At 38.6% G+C, this 22,089-nt stretch overlaps 2 protein-coding genes across 4 annotated transcripts in view; one reads left to right on the top strand and one right to left on the bottom strand.

The window, feature by feature from the left end:
* LOC121960680 (cadherin-20-like) overlaps positions 1 to 22,089 on the top strand; it is a 656,497-nt gene that overhangs the window by 359,466 nt on the left and 274,942 nt on the right. The window lies entirely within an intron of this gene.
* The window catches only part of drosha (drosha ribonuclease III), a 139,765-nt gene that overhangs the window by 96,916 nt on the left and 20,760 nt on the right, over positions 1 to 22,089 (bottom strand). The window contains exons 1-14 of one of the 3 annotated variants that reach the window (XM_042510485.1): positions 19,193 to 19,359; positions 17,261 to 18,110; positions 16,417 to 16,485; positions 15,098 to 15,401; positions 14,185 to 14,326; positions 11,494 to 11,654; positions 10,309 to 10,389; positions 8,430 to 8,516; positions 8,148 to 8,234; positions 6,084 to 6,155; positions 5,691 to 5,772; positions 4,339 to 4,407; positions 2,451 to 2,620; positions 11 to 135 (exon numbers count right to left, since the gene is read on the bottom strand). In XM_042510485.1, the coding sequence (XP_042366419.1) occupies positions 11 to 135; positions 2,451 to 2,620; positions 4,339 to 4,407; positions 5,691 to 5,772; positions 6,084 to 6,155; positions 8,148 to 8,234; positions 8,430 to 8,516; positions 10,309 to 10,389; positions 11,494 to 11,654; positions 14,185 to 14,326; positions 15,098 to 15,401; positions 16,417 to 16,485; positions 17,261 to 18,108 (2,297 nt within the window). In that variant the 5' untranslated portion in view covers positions 18,109 to 18,110; positions 19,193 to 19,359. Of the gene's footprint in view, positions 1 to 10; positions 136 to 2,450; positions 2,621 to 4,338; positions 4,408 to 5,690; positions 5,773 to 6,083; positions 6,156 to 8,147; positions 8,235 to 8,429; positions 8,517 to 10,308; positions 10,390 to 11,493; positions 11,655 to 14,184; positions 14,327 to 15,097; positions 15,402 to 16,416; positions 16,486 to 17,260; positions 18,111 to 19,192; positions 19,360 to 22,089 lie in introns of those variants that run through there. The other 2 variants (XM_042510487.1, XM_042510488.1) reach the window with 2 other exon arrangements.

The following is a 22,089-nucleotide window of genomic DNA, read 5'->3' as shown; positions in this document are numbered from 1 at the left end:
GTGATCTTACTGAGGGTCTCCCGCGTAGCTGAGCTGAGCAGGCCGGATCCCGAAATGAACGATGATGGGGAAGGTGATGACGTCTGGGTTGAACTGCTCCCTGTCCAGTTGGTCGATACGCACCGAGCTGGGTTTCTAGGGCACAAGAAGTCAGTGCAGTCAGTCACATTACAGTATGAACACAGCTACAGGGCAGCCATCATTCAATCATCTGCTATCGATATGTGAAATAACAAATAATCCACGCCGCGAGGGTCGTCCGTCACGGTAATGAGATGAGGCCCCGGATTCGGCTTGTAGCGTGGCGCACAACAATGATAAAGTGATGTCAGGGTTGGCGAGCTAACTTCTGACGCTCTTGTCCGCGAGGAGATTGACAAGCAACACGTCCTCAGCCGGCTCCCAAATCACAGTTAGCCTGTCAGCCGTTTTTTTTTCGAGATCAGAGGAAGAGGGGGCTGTAGCATAAGGCGTGATAAGCGACGCGGCAGATGGCTCGAGGCTCGGGCTCACCTTGACATTAGCCGCTCCCGCTCGTCACGGCCTGCATACAAACTTTGATTTGGGAGCAAGAGGTCGCCAGACATCTTTGATTTAGCCTCTAAAGCGACATAATCAGGTTTGATTGGCTCCATGATTGCCCTGTTTACAATCCAGACGCAAATAGATTGTACATGCTAATTTATATATACGAGGCCATTTAGCGCCCACTGCTTCTTTACTTTAATGCCCCGTAGCTGTTTGAAGGTTGATGACATCTGTGCCCTCATTTGTCGACCGTGCCACTGTGTGAAATAATCACTTGAGCGTGGTGTGCTTGATTGGCACCGGGCCCCTTCATTTGGAGTAGTTTGTGTGACCTTGACATGTCACAGCGGGTGAGATTTCGACTAAATGAGAGTGTGGACTGAGTTGGTTCACGCAGCTCTGACAAAACATTTTATTGATTATAGAGCACCAACTATAGTGTGTTTTTAGGAACTCTCCAGCAAATTACAGGCTTGTGATTACCACAGACTGAATCACAATGTTTGTTTTCAATAAATTCTAGGTATTAAGTCACTGTTTTGATATGGTATAGGTTAGTAAGTATTTTGTGAAGTTGTGTCTTAATTTTGAGATAGTCATTGTTTTGAGAACGTTTTTCTTTATTTAATACAAAGTCTTAATTTTGAAATAAACTTGTCATTATTTTAAGAGGGTTTGTCATTTTGAGATACTTATTAATGAATCTGAGAACGTTTGTCATTTTGAGATACTAATTAAAGAATTTGAGAAAGTTTGTCATTTTGAGATACTAATTAATGAATTAATGAAAAAGTCTGTCAGTATTTTGAAATACTTATTCATTATTTCAATGAACTTTCTCATCATAATAATAATCACTTGCAGGATTTTCTTTTGTTTTTCATCACTTGCAGAAATTGGCTCCAGTAGAAAATCTCTGCTTCACTTATAAACAATTTGACTGCTCTGAGCGAACATGTGTGAGGAACAGCTGCAATAATATTATATAATATAATAATATAATCGAAACGTCAATTACAATACATTTTATCTACTTTGCTTTATCAATATTTTACTTTTTTTGTCAAAATGAGTCAATCTCTTTAGTGTGAACCTAATATGGTGTTTTTTCTTTATTTGCACTTATCCATTGGCAATATTTAGATTATCTCACTCAACCTATACCACTCATCTTTTCAGTACTAGCACTGCTTAATTAAGTAACTTTGTCCAAAAATCACTTTTAAATTTGGTGAAAAAATATCTTGAAAAAGACTTAAGACTTGAATAAACATTAATTTTAAGTGTCTGATACCTGTTAACACCCTAAATACCCTTTTAACTATAACAAACAAACCACTACAAGAAATAAAACCCAGGAGTGACAAAGAAGATGACCATTATTGACCGTTGCTCCAGAGAGCTCTATTTTCACTAAACAAGGTAAGTCTCTATGTATGACCTTTTTAATAGCCTTTGTTTGACTGGCAGACCAATCTTTAACTTGAGTCTAGGGATGAGAGACTATTATACACCCACCTATCTGGAAACCCTGACAGCAACAATTCAGTCCTGCCAGAAAGAGCGGTTGACTCGATAACTCACCCACGCCAAAGGTTACACAATCATATTCACTGCTCATATGCAACCTTTTAGCTAGCAATGACATCTTCACCTTTACCCAGACACAATTACTGTACATCCTTTAAAATATGGGCCAGACAAGAAGGTTAACCAACTTCATTGTGACATAAAAGCTTCGGCCCGAATAATGTTGATGACAGCAAACGCCCTTGGGGATAATAGGTGAGGTTGCTCGTGTCACAGGCTAACAGGAACAGCCTTATTCCTGCAGTGTCGGGGTTGGGGGGGGGTGGCGGTGGATGCCCTTGAAAGAGCAGACAAGGCCACCCCCTGTCGTATCAGAGAAACTGGGGCCTCACCATGCCCGGGTTGGTGACGATCATGCCCTTGCACTCCTCCGCGTATTTCTGCCACTCCAGCTCCTCCCACTGCAGCATGTCTGCAATCTCCTCCTCGGGGACCAGGGGCTTGCTGCTGCGCAGCAGGTAGAGCAGCACCTGATGCATGGACAGCACCTCCTTCCCACCATCTGAGACAATTTGTAAACAGAAATAGAGGCCAGAAATAAATTGGGGCTTCCGCTCTTTTCCAGAAGTCATTTTGCAGGACTTTTTCAGGACACTTTTAGTAATGATTTTGCTGGTGCAGTAGTCTGTTTTTAAATCCATGCAGACATCATCCCTTAAATGCTTACGATTGTTGACAGATTGACAGTATAAGAATAAAAACTAACAGAGTTACCTGTCAAGAGTACTATTGTTTATGTTTAAAGGATAATGTAACTTACATTTCTGAGTTTCAACCACTAAAGCTACACAAATTATCTTTGACATGTAAGTATATGCAATTAAAAAAATAACAATGAGAATTAGAAACCAAGTCCATATCTTTGAAGAAATACAGGGAAAATTTGTGAGATATACAACACGAATTATTTCCAGTGACTCTCGTCAGATATGACAATTAAGATTAATGTACTGAAGTATTCATGTATGCTCATGGAAGCACACTCACATGTGTTGGTGTGTGCCTGTATGTGTGCATGTGTGTGCTTATGGTACCCGGTGTCATGTCGTATGTCGACCAAATATAATCCTCTGACTGAAATTTGTAGTTGTTAGTAAATTATATACATGAAATAAAAGCATGTAACCAGTTACATACTTACATATATGTGACAGCTACTATTATTTTTTAAATAATCATTATTTTTTTAATATAAGTTTTTTTATTATTTTCAAATATAATTATTATTGTTGATTTTTTTTAGACCTGTCACTCTGTCCTGATCATAGAACATGAGGCAAAGTAATCTATGAAAAAAACATGTCTGGAGCACTGCCTCCTCCTAGTAATGGCATTTGCGAGAATCATGAAAATAACCTATCGCAGGTTAGCCTCTGCCAACTCTGGGTGTTTTGAGGCAATATTACACAGTGTGAAAATGTCCCAATACATCACAATCGCATTGTTCAGGAAACGCACGGATAAACAGAGGAGCCGATACAAGGTCAGATGCTGCACAATAAAGCGAAGGCTCACCATGACACACGTATAGAATAACATTCAAAAGTGCATTACGAGGGAATGAGCACACAAATGCATGTGCAGAGGAATACAGCCAGGCGTGCAATCTACCGAGTCAGATAGAGCTGGTTTAATAGATCCTCATGCAAAATTGATTGACCTCCATTTACGAGTTTTCACATGGACAGACAGACTGCCCTCTCAGGCCTGGAAAAGCATTAAGACAACAACAGATGCGCACGCTCTCACTGCAACTTGCAAACACACCGTCATCATGCTCTCCCTGTCTCCTCGTACTCTTTCTCTTCACAGATCACATCAGAAACATCAATTTTTCTTTTCTTTTTTTTGCTTTTGTAAAAGAGGCAGATAAGTGTTTGTAGCGGACTAAATTGGGAAAGCTGGGAGAGAAATTGTTTTTTGATGGAAAGAAGGTAGGTGGCAAGGCTGTCATAACAAACACTGCGGCAATATCACAGTGCACCAGCACCATCATGTGTATCAAAGATGAATACCACGCAGCCACGCAGCAGCTCAGGCGCTGTGAAGTCAAGCCTTCATTTTGCAGAGAACAAACATCAACACTGGCAGTATGCAGAAATGTTTGGAGGAGACTTTACTGGAGACCCTTTTTTCTTTTCTTTTCAGCACATTTTAAGAACTGTGTCAGCGCTGACCAGCAGAGGGAGACAAATTATTGTAGGTTTTTAAGAGTCTCACCAGGTAAGAATCGGACAAAACGAGGCATGAAATGGAACCGCTGGCATCCAGAAGCCTCAAACTCAGGACCTGGAAAAAAGAGAAGAGTTTTTATTTGTTGTTTGTTTTCACACAAGTTTGTATCAAGAGTGTTAAACTGGGGCTGGAAAAAAAATAAAAAATAAAAAATAATTAAAAAAAAAAAATATATATATATATGTTGCCTCATTCAAAATATATATATATATATATATATATATGTGTTGCCTCAATCAAAATCCATGGCACAATTTCATTAAGCTTTCTTAATCACAAGTCTTATCTGTGACTGCAGTAGAGAAATAAGATAATCACTAGTGTAGATATTATACGATAATGAATACAGTTGTACGATGCAAAACTTAAATTCGTGATTGCAATGCTGGCCATTTGTGCCTCTAATCAGAGACCTTGGATGCTTTCTGCACACATTTCAACTGCTCACTATGACGCAAACAGATGCATTAAATTGGAATACTAAATGTGAAAAAGGAGTTTTTCTTTTGTGTTTTTTCTTGTTTGGCACAAATGGACTACAACTCCCATCTAAGTGTAGAATCCTGTGTTGCAGAACTTCAAGAAACAAACATTTACAGACTTTGCTATGTAAAAAATCTACATTTCAAAGTATTTCTGAAGAAAATTAAAATGTTTGAATTAAAATATATAACATATATTTAATTATATAAATAAAACTATCACTGTCATCGTCATTGTTCTTATGTATTTTGTATGTGACTATGTAATTATTTATTGACATGTATTTTGAAACATATTGATCTTGTGATTGGTCATATGACATGATTGGTCACAGAACTGTGTCGCTCTAAATATCACTACTACATTGGTGCATTAAATAAGTGATAACTGGAACACTGCAGCGTGAAAAGCCATTTTTTTCCCATTTTGACAACTTAAACAGTTCACAATCAAAGCAAATGTCAAACTTGTGACACCTGCACGAGCATGTAAGAGGGCGGTGGGACTAGCAAGTTTACCTTCAATAAGTAGCTCTGCAAAAGTCCTGTTTTGTGTGTGTGTCTGTGAGAGCAGGAGAACCAAAATGCCAGTGGCTTATAAAAACGACTTCAGAATTTATACTCAATGTTTTCAATATAGTCATTTTATATATCGCAAGTGGAACAAGCTGCAATACATAGAGTGTATTTGATATACCTCCAGCCCCTAGTGTACTGTTGCTTTTAAGCAGTCAGATAATTTCATTACTCTTTTGGTTGTTGCACGTTTACTTGTTATTTTTGTGTGACGTCATTGTAAAGGAGAGCTTGCTGTCAATGATCCAGAGACTAAATAAAGATTGATTGAATGAATACCTGTCAGGTTCCAGTCATACAGCTCAAGAATGTCCTGGAACAAGTAGGAGGCGAACAGCTCCAGGCCTCGGACGCAGTAGTTCTGGAAACAGGAGCGAGACAGTGAGCACACAGTAAAAGCACACTGCCGTAAAGAGAACATTAATGTAGATATGACTGATAAGTAAATCCACTTCTTTAACTTTATCACCTAAGCCACCTTATCGATGTAATCAAGCTCTGCAGGTTAAAAAGAATCTCTTTTCCCTCTTCTGGAAGGATTAGCACCTCCGCTCACCCAGGCACTGAGGTGCGAGGGTTACGTGTGGCTCAGCTGTGCTCAGACTCAGCCGTTTGAGATAAAAACAAAAGGGGTGAGAAAGAGCTGGCGAGATAAAGTGGGGTTTTACTGACCTCCGGTGTCATCTCCTCTATGAAGTGAATGGTGTAATCTATGTTGAAGCGGATCACACGGCACAATGGAATCTGTGATGATGAAAGGAACAGAGGACGAGAAGAAGAAAGGACGGGCCGACTCATTACCATGGCGTTAGGCAGAGGTTGCAGCTTTTCAAGGAAACTCATTAAAACCTCATCTCTGCCGCTGTGGAGCTCGCCCGAAAAACCGCGTTAAGAAAAAGAATGCACGCTCCAGAAACCACGCTGTAATGCGTATAAACACGCACAACCTTTGGCCAATTTAAAAAACACTCACCGCCATAAATCACATGCCTCTGCACACACACCAGCGTGCACCTGACTCTTGAAAATTAAGTAACTCAAATCTCGCTAAATAGATAAGCCTGCTCCTCTTTGTTTAATCTCCCTAGTTACACGGTCTTTGTTGTTAGAGCGCGGGGGTCCATTTTAAGAGATTAACCTGGGAGTCACATTCATTCTTGCCCATCCCGGCAGCTAACTAGCAGGGGGCTAATATCACCACGCTCCGAGGTCCCTAATCCCCACACCGCCATGAAGCGTTTACCCCAGCTTTTAACAAGGCCCGCTTAAATTATCCAGTTCAAATCATGCCTAATCCTCGGGCTCTTTTCAAGCTCGACGGATATTGACCAAGTACTTTATTATTCAAACATGCAGGACAAATATAGACACTGATGGACACGAGCCCACGTGTGTATCAAGACACCCAAATATTCACGCTTTGAACAAATTTTCAAGAAATGGGGTTTGGCGGTCCCCGATCGACTTCTCACTCCCTTTTTAAAACCGCCTCCTTAGCATAAAAGTCAGGCCCGCGGCTCAAATGGCTGCAGGAAGAGAGGGTCCTTTTCAATCACGACCTCTCTTAATGTTTGACCGGGCCTTGAGAAAGTGAGGGAGAGGAATCTGCGACAAGGTTGGCGCAGTGAGAGAGGAGCACTTTGTCCAGGCAACAAAGAAGCTGACCCCGAGCCAAAAGCCAATTTGAAGTTATTTTTGAAGAGAGTAAAGTTAAAAGGATGAGGGGATTTTTCATTCAAGCGCTGACCTAAATTATATGTGCCGCCGCAACAGACGAGTCGGAGGACGGGATCATATGTGGACAGTGCAGACTGTGAGTATAGTGTAGAGAAAGGATGTCATGAGAACAGAAACTTTGGTAACAAATCAACATTTCTAAAAAAAAAACTGCACTTAGGATGTGATTCTTCTGGACCTGATGCGGCAGCATTTAAGCAAACTTACTCTCTGCTACAAACGACAGCAGCATAACGAGGCACTGAGCATCTATTCTGCTCTGAGCGCTGCATGTTTGGTGTTTTTATTCTGGTCATCAAGATTTGAAAACGCACTTGTAACAACGGATTATCATTTTATTTTAATGATCGCCGATAAAATCAATTAATTAGTTAATTAAAAAGTTCAATGTTGCACTACAACATTAATTATTTCCACATACTTGAACTGTTATGAAAAAAAAATCCTTTATAGGTTTTTTGGAAATGTTCAGAGTAACTATGGCAGTGTCATATTGAAATAATTTTACTATCTCACTCCAAACTACACTAAAAAGTTGGCAGTCTAGCTCTGACAAAAATGCAGAGAAAAAAAGGACAAATACACCAAATGGTGCTGGAAGATGTTTTAGGTGCAATAAATTTTGGTGCACATACAAAAAAAAAGTATCTGAAGCGCCGTCGTCAGTCATATTGTGTACAGTGCACGCATCTGTATAAGTCTCTCTGGAGATGAGGAGCAGGAAGAGTTGTAAGCAACCCTGTAAACTTTGTTTCACCTTTGTGAGGTTCAACAGCACACTTTCTAATAAAATCACCAAGAAAACTCAGTGTGACACCTGCCCCCCAAAATACAATAGGAAAAAGAACTGCAGATTCCACGGAAATAAATAATAAAGGACGCCATTAATATTTAAAAAACAGGGACAACAGGGAGAAATGGCTATACGGTGACATACACTGTCAAACATTTGCAGTGTAAAATTCATGGCATATCGCCTATACAGTTAACAAGGCTTACGTTAGTGAGAGGTGTGTGGGAGAAAAGTGAGAAGCCTTCAAACAGGTACTCATGGTCATCATACTCGATCACCGTCGGCCTGTCAGTCTGAAACAGAGAACAGCAGCACCACTTAGACACACAGCAGCTTAGGCATCGTGCTGTGAATATATACACGATTACTGCCATGACACTGTATAAAAATGCATTAAACAGGTACAGAATCATGACACTGTACTCAAGCACTGCAATACAATACCAGCAAAAGAAAGCACAAAAATACAATGGAGAAAAGAGACATACCAGGAAGTTAGTGGGTGGAGACACAGTGATCCTGTAGTGAAACAGTTTTCCTGCATTGTTGTTCATTGGTCGGCACTCTTTGACAGGCTGAAAAAAACCACAAAAACTTAGTGAATGACGTAGCTTATACTCGTATTAAAATTTTTTTTAAAAATTGGCAAATTTACCAGATGCAAACAATGTATGGAATTTTTTTTTTTTGTCCACTTGACCCCCAAATTGTCCCTTTTTCTTTTCTTTGGATTGTCCCCAACTAAAGACATTTTTCAGTTGACCAAAGGTCGAGGGTCTTCCTTCACTACACCTTCAATGTAAATGAGAAACTACGTTTTGCTATGCATATGACATGCACATATACTTTCTTTCCTTTTTTTCCACAAGACACAGTATGTTATAATATCCAAGCGTTTCATGTATTTTAATTTTCAAATTAATTTATTTTTCTTTCCCTTATGTACAATATGTTTTGCTTGTCACTACGCATTATTGCTGGTTGTTTCAAACTGTAAATTAATAAAAAAAAATGTAAAATAATAATATCAATAATAATAATAATAATAATCATAACAATAGTAAATATATTTTTTGAAAGCTCTTAGTTCCAATATTTATTTATTTTTGTAATAAATTGAAGTATTATTGTTCCTACACAGATTAAAGTCATACAAAAACCAGTTTTGCAAAACTGAAGAATTTCTGAAACCAACTCATAATCGTGAAAATTACTGTGATACAAGAGACCTGACCTATAATTTCCACCAACGCCTGATGACTAAAACCTTAATTGCCATCCACCTAATGAACACAGTCACATTTCCAATTTACTGTATAAACCCGTGAAAAACAATTAACTGACTAACAATTTCCAGGTCAGTCAAGATCGCAACAAGCAATTAGTGAGCTAATCGACGGACAACGGGGCGCGCCCTTTTCATTTGCCACCCAAACAGATCTCTTAAGATATCAAATGACCTTCAAATAACACCTAAATGACTGCAAGAGTGGCTGGTGAGTAAAACTGTGATGTAGCCAATGTTAACCAGCATTTGTGTGGAGGCTGACATTAATTTACCTCCATGTAAAACACTTAACCGTGGGTCAACACACGTATTCAGTAATCCAGGTTTAGTGGATGCTCATGTTAAAGGTGGCCAACGTTTTTTTACTTTTAAGACAAACTGGCATCAAATACTGATGGATATTAATATGGTCATCTTCTCCAGGCACACTACTGAAAGTGTTTACATTTCATATCACACATTGCTACATGTTGCACAAAGCTAACCATTTGTTTAGAAGCTTTTGTTAATAATTTTAGTCAATAATCAATGGGTAAACACAGACAGTTTGAGGAAGATGTGTTTTTGAGCAGTAAAATATGTAAACATATTCAAGTAGAAACCCAGAATACAAGTATGAACCTGGAAATTAGGCATAATAGGCCTTCTTTCAGTGTAAACTGTTTAATAAAGGAGTAATATCAAACCTAGGATAAATACTCTGAGAGTGAAATAGCTGTTCTTTGTTGCTTAAACGCTTTAACTGCTCGGCTGAAGATGCATCGATGTGGGAGTTCTTGTTCCACAACAGCAAAAGGCCAGAGAGCGAATCATGAAAACCAGAAATCTCAGCGCCTGGCAAAATAATCAATGAGTCACTGGTATAGATCAGCTCCCCTGTCAAGTTCCTACAGCAATGTCCATGTAATATCATCATTTTGTTCTTTGGGATGATAAAATCTCACTTATTGTCCCTTTAATACAATGGAAACCGGTCAGTGTACAGAGAATACATTTAAGCTGACTAGAATAATGTCCTTGCCCCTCTGTGGCACAGCTTCAAGGTTATGAAAGGGTGATTTATTCACGGCGTGTCATACCTCCTCCCCCGGGTAGATGCTGTGGCGGATCCCTGTACGTCTGGCCTTGGCACTGCACTTACACAGGGGACCATCATTCATCTGGACAGAAAGAAAATACGTAAATCAGACACAACTGCTTCACTTGCGGCGTATAACACAGAGGCTGCAGAACATTTTAAATCTCAAAACTGCACACTCCTGACCTTTCTTTCTTCGCTGGAGTTTTTGAGTTTAAAATTGTCCAATGTGATAGTGTCTGGGCGATGTGAGGTAAACTCGGGAAAAAAAGGCTTTATTGACAGCCAGGTCCCAACATCAGAAATTCATTCTTTAAAAGGGGAACTCAATAATCTTCTAACACTTTTCCAGTGATATAATCAGCTATCAGAAGCCAAAATGCCTCGTCTACCGAAGCAAGTGATTTTCAATATTTGCTAAAAGATTTCAAAACCTCAGTCGGAGGAGCCTGAACTTCATTCTCTCAAACAAATATTGTGGCACATGCATTAAAGGTGGAAAAATACTTGACAAACTACAACTTCATGATGTGTATCTACATTATGGAGACATGGCATACACAGGGGGGCAGAGGTACATCCCTCTGCGACTTCATATATTTGAATTGAGCAATTGAGCAATGTGTCAAATATATATATATATATCGAGCCATCCACCGTAAGTCACCTTCAACAAGCTTCAAATTTTTTTCAACAGCTTCATATAATCAAATATTTTTACAACACTTCAAATCATTCGGTAAAGAAATCCAGTTGGACGCCAACCACCGAAAGAAACTTTAAATAGAAACAGAAAATCTGCTTTAATGCAGTCCGTGCAAACTGGTGCTTAAAATTAAATTTTCCTCATCCTCTGAAATAAAAACAAACAACTTTGGTAAGTTTTCAAGTAAGTTTTTAATAATGTAACTCAACTAAATCTTTATTTCTTTAATCCTGACGTGATAAAAAAGTCAGCTAGCATGCTCTAAAAGTGAGGATGTTGTCAGGGGGCCAAATGTTTTTGCCCAAGGACCAGATTTGGCCCACAGGCTGCTGTTTGCCTGTTACTGCCATAAATTAATTGTTTTTTTTAATAATTTGTGAGACTTTTATGGAATTACAGGAGATTTATGTAGACGATGAAACAAAGGAGGTGAATGCAGAATTTGTTGGGGGTTTTTTTTCACAAAAGAGAGAGACCAACCTGCCCGGGGTCGTTGTACCACAGCTCCTCGTGCAGGCGGTCGGGGTGCGCTTTCTTCCTCTTGATCTCGGCGATGACATCAAAAACCTCTGAGTCAGAGCTGCTGGAGCAGGTGCTTTCTTCCCCATCTGACTCACAGTCTGAGTCACTGCTGCTGTCATCTGAAACCAAAGTGCAAAAAGGTCTTTAATCATTAGAACGTCACCGGGCTGACAAGTGAAAGATCATTCGCTGAGCCGGAGCGATTTTCAGTTGTTAAGCTCTCCGCCTCAGCTGCGCTCTCAAAAAAAAAATTATTTTGCAACATAAAGTCTCGGCAAAGCAATCCTTCAAAATCTTTCAAACAGCGCGCACTCTAAATCTGCCAACCCGACACAATGCTGGTGATACAGCGGTTACCTCATTTGTATAATGTTAATGTTTCTTTAAGAAAACAAATATATTTTAGCGTGATTTCAACATGTTTAATTCATTGAGAAAATACTCCACTTCATTACAGTTTCTACTTATCAAGCCAGAAGCAGAATTAAAAGTATCTATGGGATTAAAAGAGCAGCACAGTTGCCAACACTGACATCTGGCACTCATGTTTTCTTTATTCTCTCACACTTTGTCACATTCCCTTAATAAAAAGAACCCAAAATGAGGATTATAATTACCAGTCAGCTGAACAGTTTGTGGTTCTTAGCTAAGCAAAGTCTTCAATTCTTATCAGCGCTTTAACTCGAGCACTTGATTGTGAAGTCGGTGCCCGGAGCAACATGTTGAGCAAATTAGATCTCCCTGAGCGAGATTTATATTATTGCAGTGCTGAAAGAGACAATCAGGCTGACAGCCCTGCAGATAACATCATAAACACTGAACTTAATCTCTGCCTCAGTCTAATGCACTGCTGAGAAGACAGCAAGTTTGCATGCATATCAATTACCAAAGATTGCCAACAGATGTATTAACTGTTTACACTCATTGTTATTTAGCTGTTGCACTTCAGCAGAACAACTTGCATGCAAACAAAAGTAACAAGAACACAAGAAAAAGCAGATAAAAGTTGACTTGAGGAATAAACCACTGACTTCTTACGCTATAAGACGTTGTCATGGTGCAAAATCAGAGCCAAAGTAATGCAGGTTACTTAACATGGTATTCATAGCTATGATTCGCACTGACTTAAAAGAATACTTTGCCCATAAAATGTTCATTTGTTTATCAATGACTTGTTTTAATGAAAATAGTTTTTCTTTCATACCTCAATGTAGAAGGAAGAATGCAAAAAATGGCTAACATTCTTGATTAACCCTTTGAAACGTGAGCAAATTGGCTTCATTTTTTCCAAAAACAAAGGAAGAAGGCAATGAGCAATAAAAGACAAAATCCCAAAAATTAACAAAAAAATAGTAAAAGGCATAAGAAAATTACCTGAAAATTAGAAATAAAAAAAGTAAAAAAAGGCAAACAAGCCTTGGAAATGGTGCTTATGAATATAATACTTCTGTTATATAATTTATATACATAATTCTGATCATTAGAACTATATATTTTTTCCACATTTTTTTCTTTTTAGATATTTTCCTCTAGCTTTTAAAAAAATATATTTTTCTAGATCGACTAATTGCTTGCAATTTGTGGAACATTTCTTACCATGTTGCTCATTGCCTTTTTTCCAATTTTTTTTAGAGAAATCACACCAGTTTAAAGATTTTAAATACTTGCAAAAGGTGTCTGAAAGCAGCAGGTCGCTCCAGGTTTTAAAGGGTTAACTGAAGTAAATGGGAGCCTCATTTAACAGCAGCAAAACTTTATCAAAACGTTAAATGACAAACTTTCACACATATCGTGCAGTCTGATACAAGTCTCGTTTATTCAGTCGTACGCTCAGTACTTCCCAAACACGGGCCTTTTTCACAGAACACAACAGTTCTGGATAAACAGGCTCAGGCACAGAGGAGTTAGTGCACCTGCATGGTGTTTTAAATGGAAAGGTTTCACTGAAAACGATTCTTTTTGTGAAGTATGGAGCATAGGACTGGATAAATGAGACGTTTTGTTGAATTTTTTTTTATTAGGAATCAGTATTGCACAAATATCAAATACAAAGTACAAATATGTTCCCTCCAAACGCTTTTAATGATGTGGTAGAACAGAGAAACAAAACACCACCTAATATTAACACCCCACCCATACACCTCAAACAAACCCCAATAAGTAATTAAAGCCGTAATAACAAAAAATAAATAAATTATAGTAAAAAATGGATAAAATAAAGCTTTAAAAAGAAAAACTGGGAGAAGAACACCAACGAAAAGATAGTCGAGATGCTTACTCCAAGAATGCTCCTGCATAAATTTGTGTGAGTTTGTAAACAGATGTTTCAATGATAAACTCTATTTATAGACACTTTTATACAAGGAATTCAGCTAAAAGTGCTTAACAATAAAAAATGCACCAAAAAAAACAAAAAAACAAGATTAGACAACCATTTTGATGTAGCTTTGCTGTGAAACATGGTCCCCATTTACTTCAATTCATGAAGAACGTGCACCTTTGTTGGATTCTTCACTCAGTTTGGAGGCATCTGAGAAAAACTAAGTTTTCTTTCTGGATTAAAAATACCACTTTTTCAAACCTATGTCATTTCTTTTCACATATCAAAAAGGTATTTCAATTATAATTCATTTATGCAGGATTACCCACCTGGATCTTCGTCCAGTTTGGTCTTGGGCGGGTCCCATTTCGGTCGAGCGGCCTTTGCTCTCTCCTGTCTCCTCCCCAGCTCCTCCTCAAAGCGCTCATACAGGTCCCGCAGTTTACTGGTCCCCACCACGGTGGAGTCTCCCTGAACACATTTAAATAAAACACCTGACTGTTACGGCTGGGCGACATGAAGAAAATCAAACATCACAACATTTTTGACCAAATACCTCAACACTGATAATGTGACCATATAGTCGGGTAAACTACAGGTGCTGCTTCTTATTACAAAATATTAACACGATGAAGTTTTTGCTAGATAATCATCATTAATGTGGATATAATAAGCCCCACAGGTAGTGTCCCCACTGTCTTTTATCGTCACTTTGGTTTCATTGAACATGTCAGGAGTCGGACAAAACGTTTAACTTGAAGACAGCCATTTGGGAAAAGTCAGAGTTTTAGGGGAGAAAAAGGAGAAAGTGTTATCCAAAAGATCCAAAGACATCAGAAAAAAATCTGAGAGGGCAGGTGATGATTCGCAAACGGAGACTGAGGCTTCCTTTGAGTGCTGGCGATTAACTGAAAGGTTTAAAAAGAAACCACATTGGAGAGCAGCTTATCCAACTCTTTAACAGCACCATCAAAGACAAAATTGATAAAATGGCAGACAGAAGATTAGGAAAGTTTCCTTTCGCGGTCAGACGGATAAAACAGAATCAAACAAGTCTGTGCTTGGCATTAATGGGCACTTTGTTAAATGCAATGAATTAAAAGAAGTCATTCTCCTGTTTAATCAAACAAACTGCAGACCAGGAGATTTTTATGGCTATGGACTCTTGCAAAATGATGCAATAACAATTAGATATCACAACAATCAGCAGCTGAAGAGATAAAATTAAGAAAAAACACTTACCACTTGGTCCATGGGGTCATTGGAGTAATGGTTCTCGGCGTGTGTGCAGCGGATCCACGCAGGTTTCAGCAGCTCTTCTTCCTCCTTCTCATCGTCCCCCTTCTCTTTCTCCTTCTCCTTCTCTCTGTCCCGCTCCCGTTCCCGCTCTCGCTCCCGCTCTCTGTCGGCGAAGGCCTCCTCAGAGTCTCTGCTCCTGACGGAGGAGGAGTAGCTGCGCTCTCTGCTCGGGCCCGAGGAGCTCTCCGACCTTCTGTCCCTCTCCTCTTCCCAGCGACCGCGTTTCCTGTCTCTGCTTGTGGACCGACTGCAAAGCAGAGATTAACAAAAAAAAGAGGATGAAAACCAATTATCGCATTGAGCCGAGATGGAGGTTAGGACCGCGAGTTATTTTGTCACCGAGGGGTCAAGTTAAGGTCGCGTGATGACACCTGAGGCAGCTTAAATCGCTAAATGAAATGTGAGATACAGTCATTAAAGGCGAGCTCTGCTGGTTTTACACGTCACAGTAAAATTAATAGTCGCTGACAGCACAAGTCAGTCTGTAAAAAAGATTGTAAAGGGGTTTTTTTTTTAATCGTGCCTAGAGGAGAAAAATAAAGCTGTAATCACAAACAGGTGCATGATGTTTTAAAAATGTTAATTTCAAATTTCAATTTTAAAGTGATTTCTATATCATTTAACTGTGATGCAGAGATAGAGATTGTTAATTTCATACTAAATGGACTTAAAAACACGAATGTAAATAAAGTAATGATTTAAGTAAAATCACAAAACTAAACAAACAAAACACAAAGTCTCAAATCATAAAGAAAATAGGTAACGCCTGAACACTAAAAATTAAAAATTAAAAAACAATAACTAAGTCACAAGTAGTTAAAAGTAAAGCCTACCCACATAATTCATGTAAGTAACAACAAAAATTAAATTGAAAACAAGCCAAAAAAAAGGCACATATAGTAAAAATGTAAAGCCTACACACTTTATTCATGCTAGTAAAAAAAAGAAAAACAAACAAAAGTTTATAGTAAAAAAGTAAAGCCACATTTATTTGCCACAGAAGTTTTATGACGAAAATGTTGTGATCGTAATTGGATCTTGCTCAAATCAAAACAATGTGAAGGCTTTGCTTTTCTCCTCAAAGTGTCTATTTTTGATTTCCTTGCACTTAATTCATGAGTGTATGATTATTTTCTTTAAACTAACAAAGACACTGAAGATTTGAAAAGGCTGCAACATGAACCAAAGCCAGAAAGTAATCTCGAACAGTTTGTGGGCGTAACAGAAGTTCTTTAAAGACTAATAATGGACTGCATGTGTACCTCCGAGGCCTCTTTCTGTGCCTGTCGGGCGACTGGGACCTCCGACTCTCTCTGTGACGATACCTCTCCCTGTGAACAAACACACACGAGGCAGTGAGAAAAATCATTTTACAGATTAACCCTTAAAGCCTGATTTAATATTACATACACTCAGATCGCTCAGCGCACAGAAACAAACTTTTCAAAATCAAGCATTAACAATATTATACATTAATATGATTTTCTAGTTTTACTGAGTTATTTTTTTAATCAACATCAGTCCTAATCATAAATATCAAATATTCACTAATTTTCAGAATTTTAACCCTTTAAATGCCAGATTTTTGTCATGAAACCACTATGTTTTTAGATGAAAGAAAAAAGAATGATTTTCAATATACTACATGCAAAGTAAATTTCTTCTATTATCACAGTCTGGGATAAGTCAAGGATTTGCAGCAACAGTGATTGTAACAGTGCACCTGGTGGAAATAGCATGTATTTTCTCCATATGTCAAATGTGGTAAAAATTACCTCATCTGATGGAAAATAGTAAAATGACAACTTCCAAGGCAAAAGCCCAGAATGACAGCCACAAATAACACAGCGCATGTTTTTATGCTTTGATCGGATCAAAAATTGTAGTTTGGATGGGTTTCAATGGTGATTTTTTTGCAGAGTAAATGTAACAATTTTGCTTTCACCGTGTATTTTAGACTTATTGTAGGAGCAGAGCTGGAAATTTCAAGACAAAATTACACAATTTTGCCAAAATGTATGCCATATGCACGAACACAGCCAGAATCCTCAAAAAACAGTCCCTAAGGGTTAAACCCATTTAAGAGCATAACTGCTGTTTAGTTACCTGCTTCGATCCCTGCTCCTGTGTCTGGGAGGAGTCCGGCCTCTGTCATAGTCTGACCTGTACCGTCCTCCCTCTGGCCGGCCGCGCCTGTCTGGACTCCTCCCGCGGTCCTTCCTCTCTCCAGGAAATTCCATTTTATGCCTATCACTATGGCTGCTGTAGCCATAGCCCTTCTGCCGGTGGTCATCGTGGCGATAGCCTCTCTCTGGAGACCTCCTGCTGTCCATGGGCTTCTCGTACTTGTACTGCCCGCCGTGCCTGAAGTTGTGATTCGGTTTGAAAGAGCTGGGGCTCTGAGTGTAGCCTGGGTTGAAGGTAGGAGGAGGGAAAGGAGGGTGAGGAGGGTGGGGGTAGTTCATGGAGTACGGAGGGTGGTAGCTCATAGACTGAGAAGCTATGGGGGGCGGCATGGGTGGGTGTGGTAATGGAGGTGGGGGCACAGGAGGCATCATGTAAGGGTGGTAAGGATTCTGAGCAGACACCTGGGACCCTGATGTGGGACCACCTGTGGAGCTGGGAAGGGGAGGAGGTGGGAAATTAGGCGGTGGTTCAGGGAAGCCCTGCCGGACGGGGGGCTTGGGGAACGGTGGGCGCACTGGGCACTGGTTAAGAGAACTGGGAGGCTGGGACGGTGCTGGCGGAGGGTACTGCATGAAGTCAGAGTGTGGAGGCATGTAGTTTCCATGGTAGCTGGAAGTGGGAGGAGTCTGAGGATCGTAGTGGTACGGGGGAACAGGAGGCTGGGGAGGTGGCGGCCTCAGGTTGGTGGGTCGGTAGTTCTGAGGGGAGCCGTGCTGCCCGGGGGGCATTCCTCCTCGGGGACTCCCCCGATCCTGATGGAAAGACATGACTGTGGAGATGACAAAATAATTAAGTTAAAAACATTAAATTGATCCGAATATGAAATTAAACGCACCTAGATTAAAATAGTTTTACATTGAATGCATTTCTATGCCACTATAAAGTACTCTGTGTGTCTAAATCGTGCTATACTAATGAATTTGCTTAGCCTATGATGCCAAGTGTAATTAATTTAGCATATCAATAAAAAAGTAAAATTGTTTAGACATGTACTTTTTATTTTGTTGTAATATTTACCTACAGAATCTGATCCTCACTCTGAATTACTGTTGTTGTTTACACAAATATATATATATATATATATACACACATACATACACAGATAGATTAATTCATACATACATAGAAATATACAATCTTATTGAATATTTAGGGGCAAACTGTTGTTTATGTTGATATTTAAAACACTTGTCACAATTGTATCTGCTCTCACTGTATATTTTCTCATATATCATGTATATTTTATTTTTTGTTTTGTTTTTCAAGCACCCTGTAACTGGCATCTATGTAAGAGCTATATAAATAAAATGTGCTTGCTTCTTGAAATTAACAACATATTAATTTGTGTTTTGAAATCGTTATCGGGGGAAAAACCGCTGAAATATTGTTATCTCTACCACATACTATAATAAATAAAGTACAGTCTCTAAAATGTTAAAGTGTTTGCTGCAAATGATAACTTCATATGAGTGACACAACTCGGAAAATGACACACAACAAATGAACTTAATGACATCGTCAGTCTTTAGTTTAAAGTTTCCGTGTAACTGTCGCACTTTATCATAAACGGATGAACGCCCTTTTGTTTATATGCACCGCGACTTAACGCTAGCATCGTTTGCTAGCTGGCGTTAGCAAACGATTTTCCGAAACATGCATAAAAGGAAGGAAAGTAACTTACTAAATGTTACACTTAGAAGAGAAATAAGTCACTTTGGGTCGACATTAATGTCGTTTTTAGCTAAAAACAGCTGCAGCCTTTAGGTTAAAGCTCCACTGCACACCCGGTGGTGACAAGTTAGCAAGCCACCTGCTAGCACATAATCACAACAAATCAGCGGAGGAAATTACCTTCAGAGGACGAGGGGCACTTAGCGAGAGAAGCGTGTTATTCCGACTTCATTTCTGGCTCAAAAAAGTGCATTTACACCGACGTAAATCGTCTTTAACGCGAATAATTTTGTGAAAATGTGCAAGACGTTGAGGGATTTGTTTGGGTGCACGCTTTCGGAGGGACTACGTTTCAGGTCGGAATGGTTTTAGAGAGGGACACGAATGGACCAATCGCCGTTCAGCACTGCGGTCTTTGACCAATCAGAGAGCGGTGTAGTTCAGAGCCGTGCAGTGCAGTCATTTTTGAAGCGTTTCGTCCGGACTGAAACAAAGGGCCCGATTTAATATCATACACACTCTTATCGCTCTGCGTACAAAATGCGCCTTACAAAATCAAAATATAAAAGATATTACACATTAATATTATTTTATACTTTTATTGAGTAGATTTCTTTAATCAAATATTAAATAATCATTAATTTTCAGAATTGAAACCTTTGAAATGCCATTTTTTTCATGACGCTACTATGTTTTTAGATTAAAAATAAAGCTGTTTCAATATACTGAACGTGAAGTACATTTCATTATTATTATTGCAGCCTGGGATATGTCAATGATATCACTGGTTTTTAAACATTATTATTTTTTGTGCAGTGTCAAACACACATGCTCATACCACTCATACTCCACTACATTAATAGTATTAATTATCTAATTTCATTGAGTACATTTTTAATCAACATCAGTCAGAATCATAAACATCAAATTGTCATTAATTTACAGAATTTCAGCCCTTTAAATGCCAGATTTTTTTCATGATGCCACTATGTTTTTTAATTTAAAAAAACATAAAAAAGAATAATTATTTAAATGAACTACAGTTGTTGTTTTTCCCCTATTACAACCTGGGATATGTCAATGAAAAATGACAATTCAAATTCCAAGTCAAAAGCCCAGAATGACACCCAGAAATAATGCCGTGCATATGTTTATGCTTTGATGGTGGTGCATTTTTTGTACTTAACAGTATGAAAGTAACAGTTTTGTTTAGGCAGTGTATTTTTACTCACTGTAGGAGCTGAGCTGGGAATTGACAGATTAAACAAAAATACACAACCTTGCCAAAATATATACCATATGCATGAACACAGCCAAAATTATCAACAAAAAAAAACAAAAGAAAAGACGACCAAAAATGCAGTCCCTAAGGGCTACTCTATGAATACAGTTTTCTGGAATGGTTTTACCATTTTTTTTTTAATATCCCCTTGTCACTTTTAACTAATTTCTTGCAATTTGTGGGACAATCCTTGCCAAAGTGCTCACTGCTTTTCCTCCTGATTAAAAAAAAAAACTAAACAATCTTGTTTATGTTTTAAAGGGTTAAACAGCTTGTGATAGGCGTGTAAATGCAGCACAAAAAACAGGTGTTGACTCAGGTTTCAAAGGATCAATACTGAAATATAACACATAAACTCTAACTATGTAATACTACCATTTTTCCACTAGAGGGCAGCAGAGTTTCGTGTAAGAAATGAAATAAAACGATGAGTATGAATCAGACCAACATTACCATGGAAACAAATCACATTACTTCATTTATGAATGAGTCGTCATCACCACAAATCTAACATAGTGCGCTCATTTCTTTGGGCTGAAACTGCATTCATTAAGAACCCGGGAAACACTTTGGCCTCAATCCATGAAACTTGTATGTCTCTGACTGGGGAAAATATTCTGCTCCGTATTGATCTGACCCTGCCTCAGGAGGTGTTTGCCTGAATACATCACTCACAGCCTGCTTGTTAACCTGTGTGTGGCAGCAATGGCACGACCCCCATGTGAGGCTCTGCACTGAATTCCTGAAGGATGAATCTGTGTGGAGGAACAAGGTCAAAGTGCAGAAGCCCACACAGTTTTGCTCGGAGACATTATTCTGCTCAGACCACTAATCACCCGGCTTGGGAAAAAACATCCGAGATTGCTTATTAGAGTGTTAGTCACACTATGTGGCTGTATGTAAGTGGACCTTAATAACCACATAAGCTTTATCTTCTGCATTTGGTCTGAGGATTTTGTGGGTTTCTATCAAATTAAAGTGCAGTGATAATCTAGAAAACACTGTGATTTTCAACAGCGTGGCAACATTTTTGTTAAGAACATAATTTACAGTTTAAATGTGATTATGCCTCCATACTCAAAACCAGGGATGTAAATTAATAATTTTCAGAGTGTCTTGACCACAAATCTCATCCAACACCTTTGGGATTAACTGCAACTCTGACCAGGGGCGCGACTCACAATTATTTTTATAATGGATTCTTAATAATTTACTTTTGAGTTTAAAAAATGTCAGAGTTGTTAAATCAAAATTTCCAGTGCCCAACAAAACAGCATCAGTTTTCTTTTTTTTCTTTTTTTTTTGGTCTAACAGTCTGTCCAAATCAAAGACATTTAGTTTAATCTCACACATCATGAAGAACTAAAATCATACTATTTAGAAGAGATTTAGAAGCTGGTCATCAATTACTCAATGGGACACTACTACTTCCAAACATGTGCAACAGTTTCACAAAATTTGGCCATAAATCAATGACAGTTTGTGCCCCCGGTTTGTAGAAACAGACGGGGTGCACCCCGCATCGCAGCTTTACCATGCTGGATAGAGGGGCTGATATCAAAATGAACTGAAAATGTAGTATCTGCTATTTTATTTCTCTTTTAAAATCATCAAAAATATAAATAATAAAGAAAAAAATCACCAACATTTGTTAAAGAAATAAATCACCAAATTTTTTACTTTAAAATTCATCAAAGATATTTAAAGAAAACAGAAATCACTAAGATTTTAGAGAAAAAAAATATCCAAAAATCCTTGAAGAAAAAAATTGTGAAAAATTTTTAAAATGAAAAAA

This window comes from Plectropomus leopardus, chromosome 21 (assembly GCF_008729295.1).
Source record: "Plectropomus leopardus isolate mb chromosome 21, YSFRI_Pleo_2.0, whole genome shotgun sequence".
Lineage (NCBI taxonomy): Eukaryota > Metazoa > Chordata > Actinopteri > Perciformes > Serranidae > Plectropomus > Plectropomus leopardus.
This window is presented reverse-complemented; position numbering and strand designations above follow the sequence as displayed.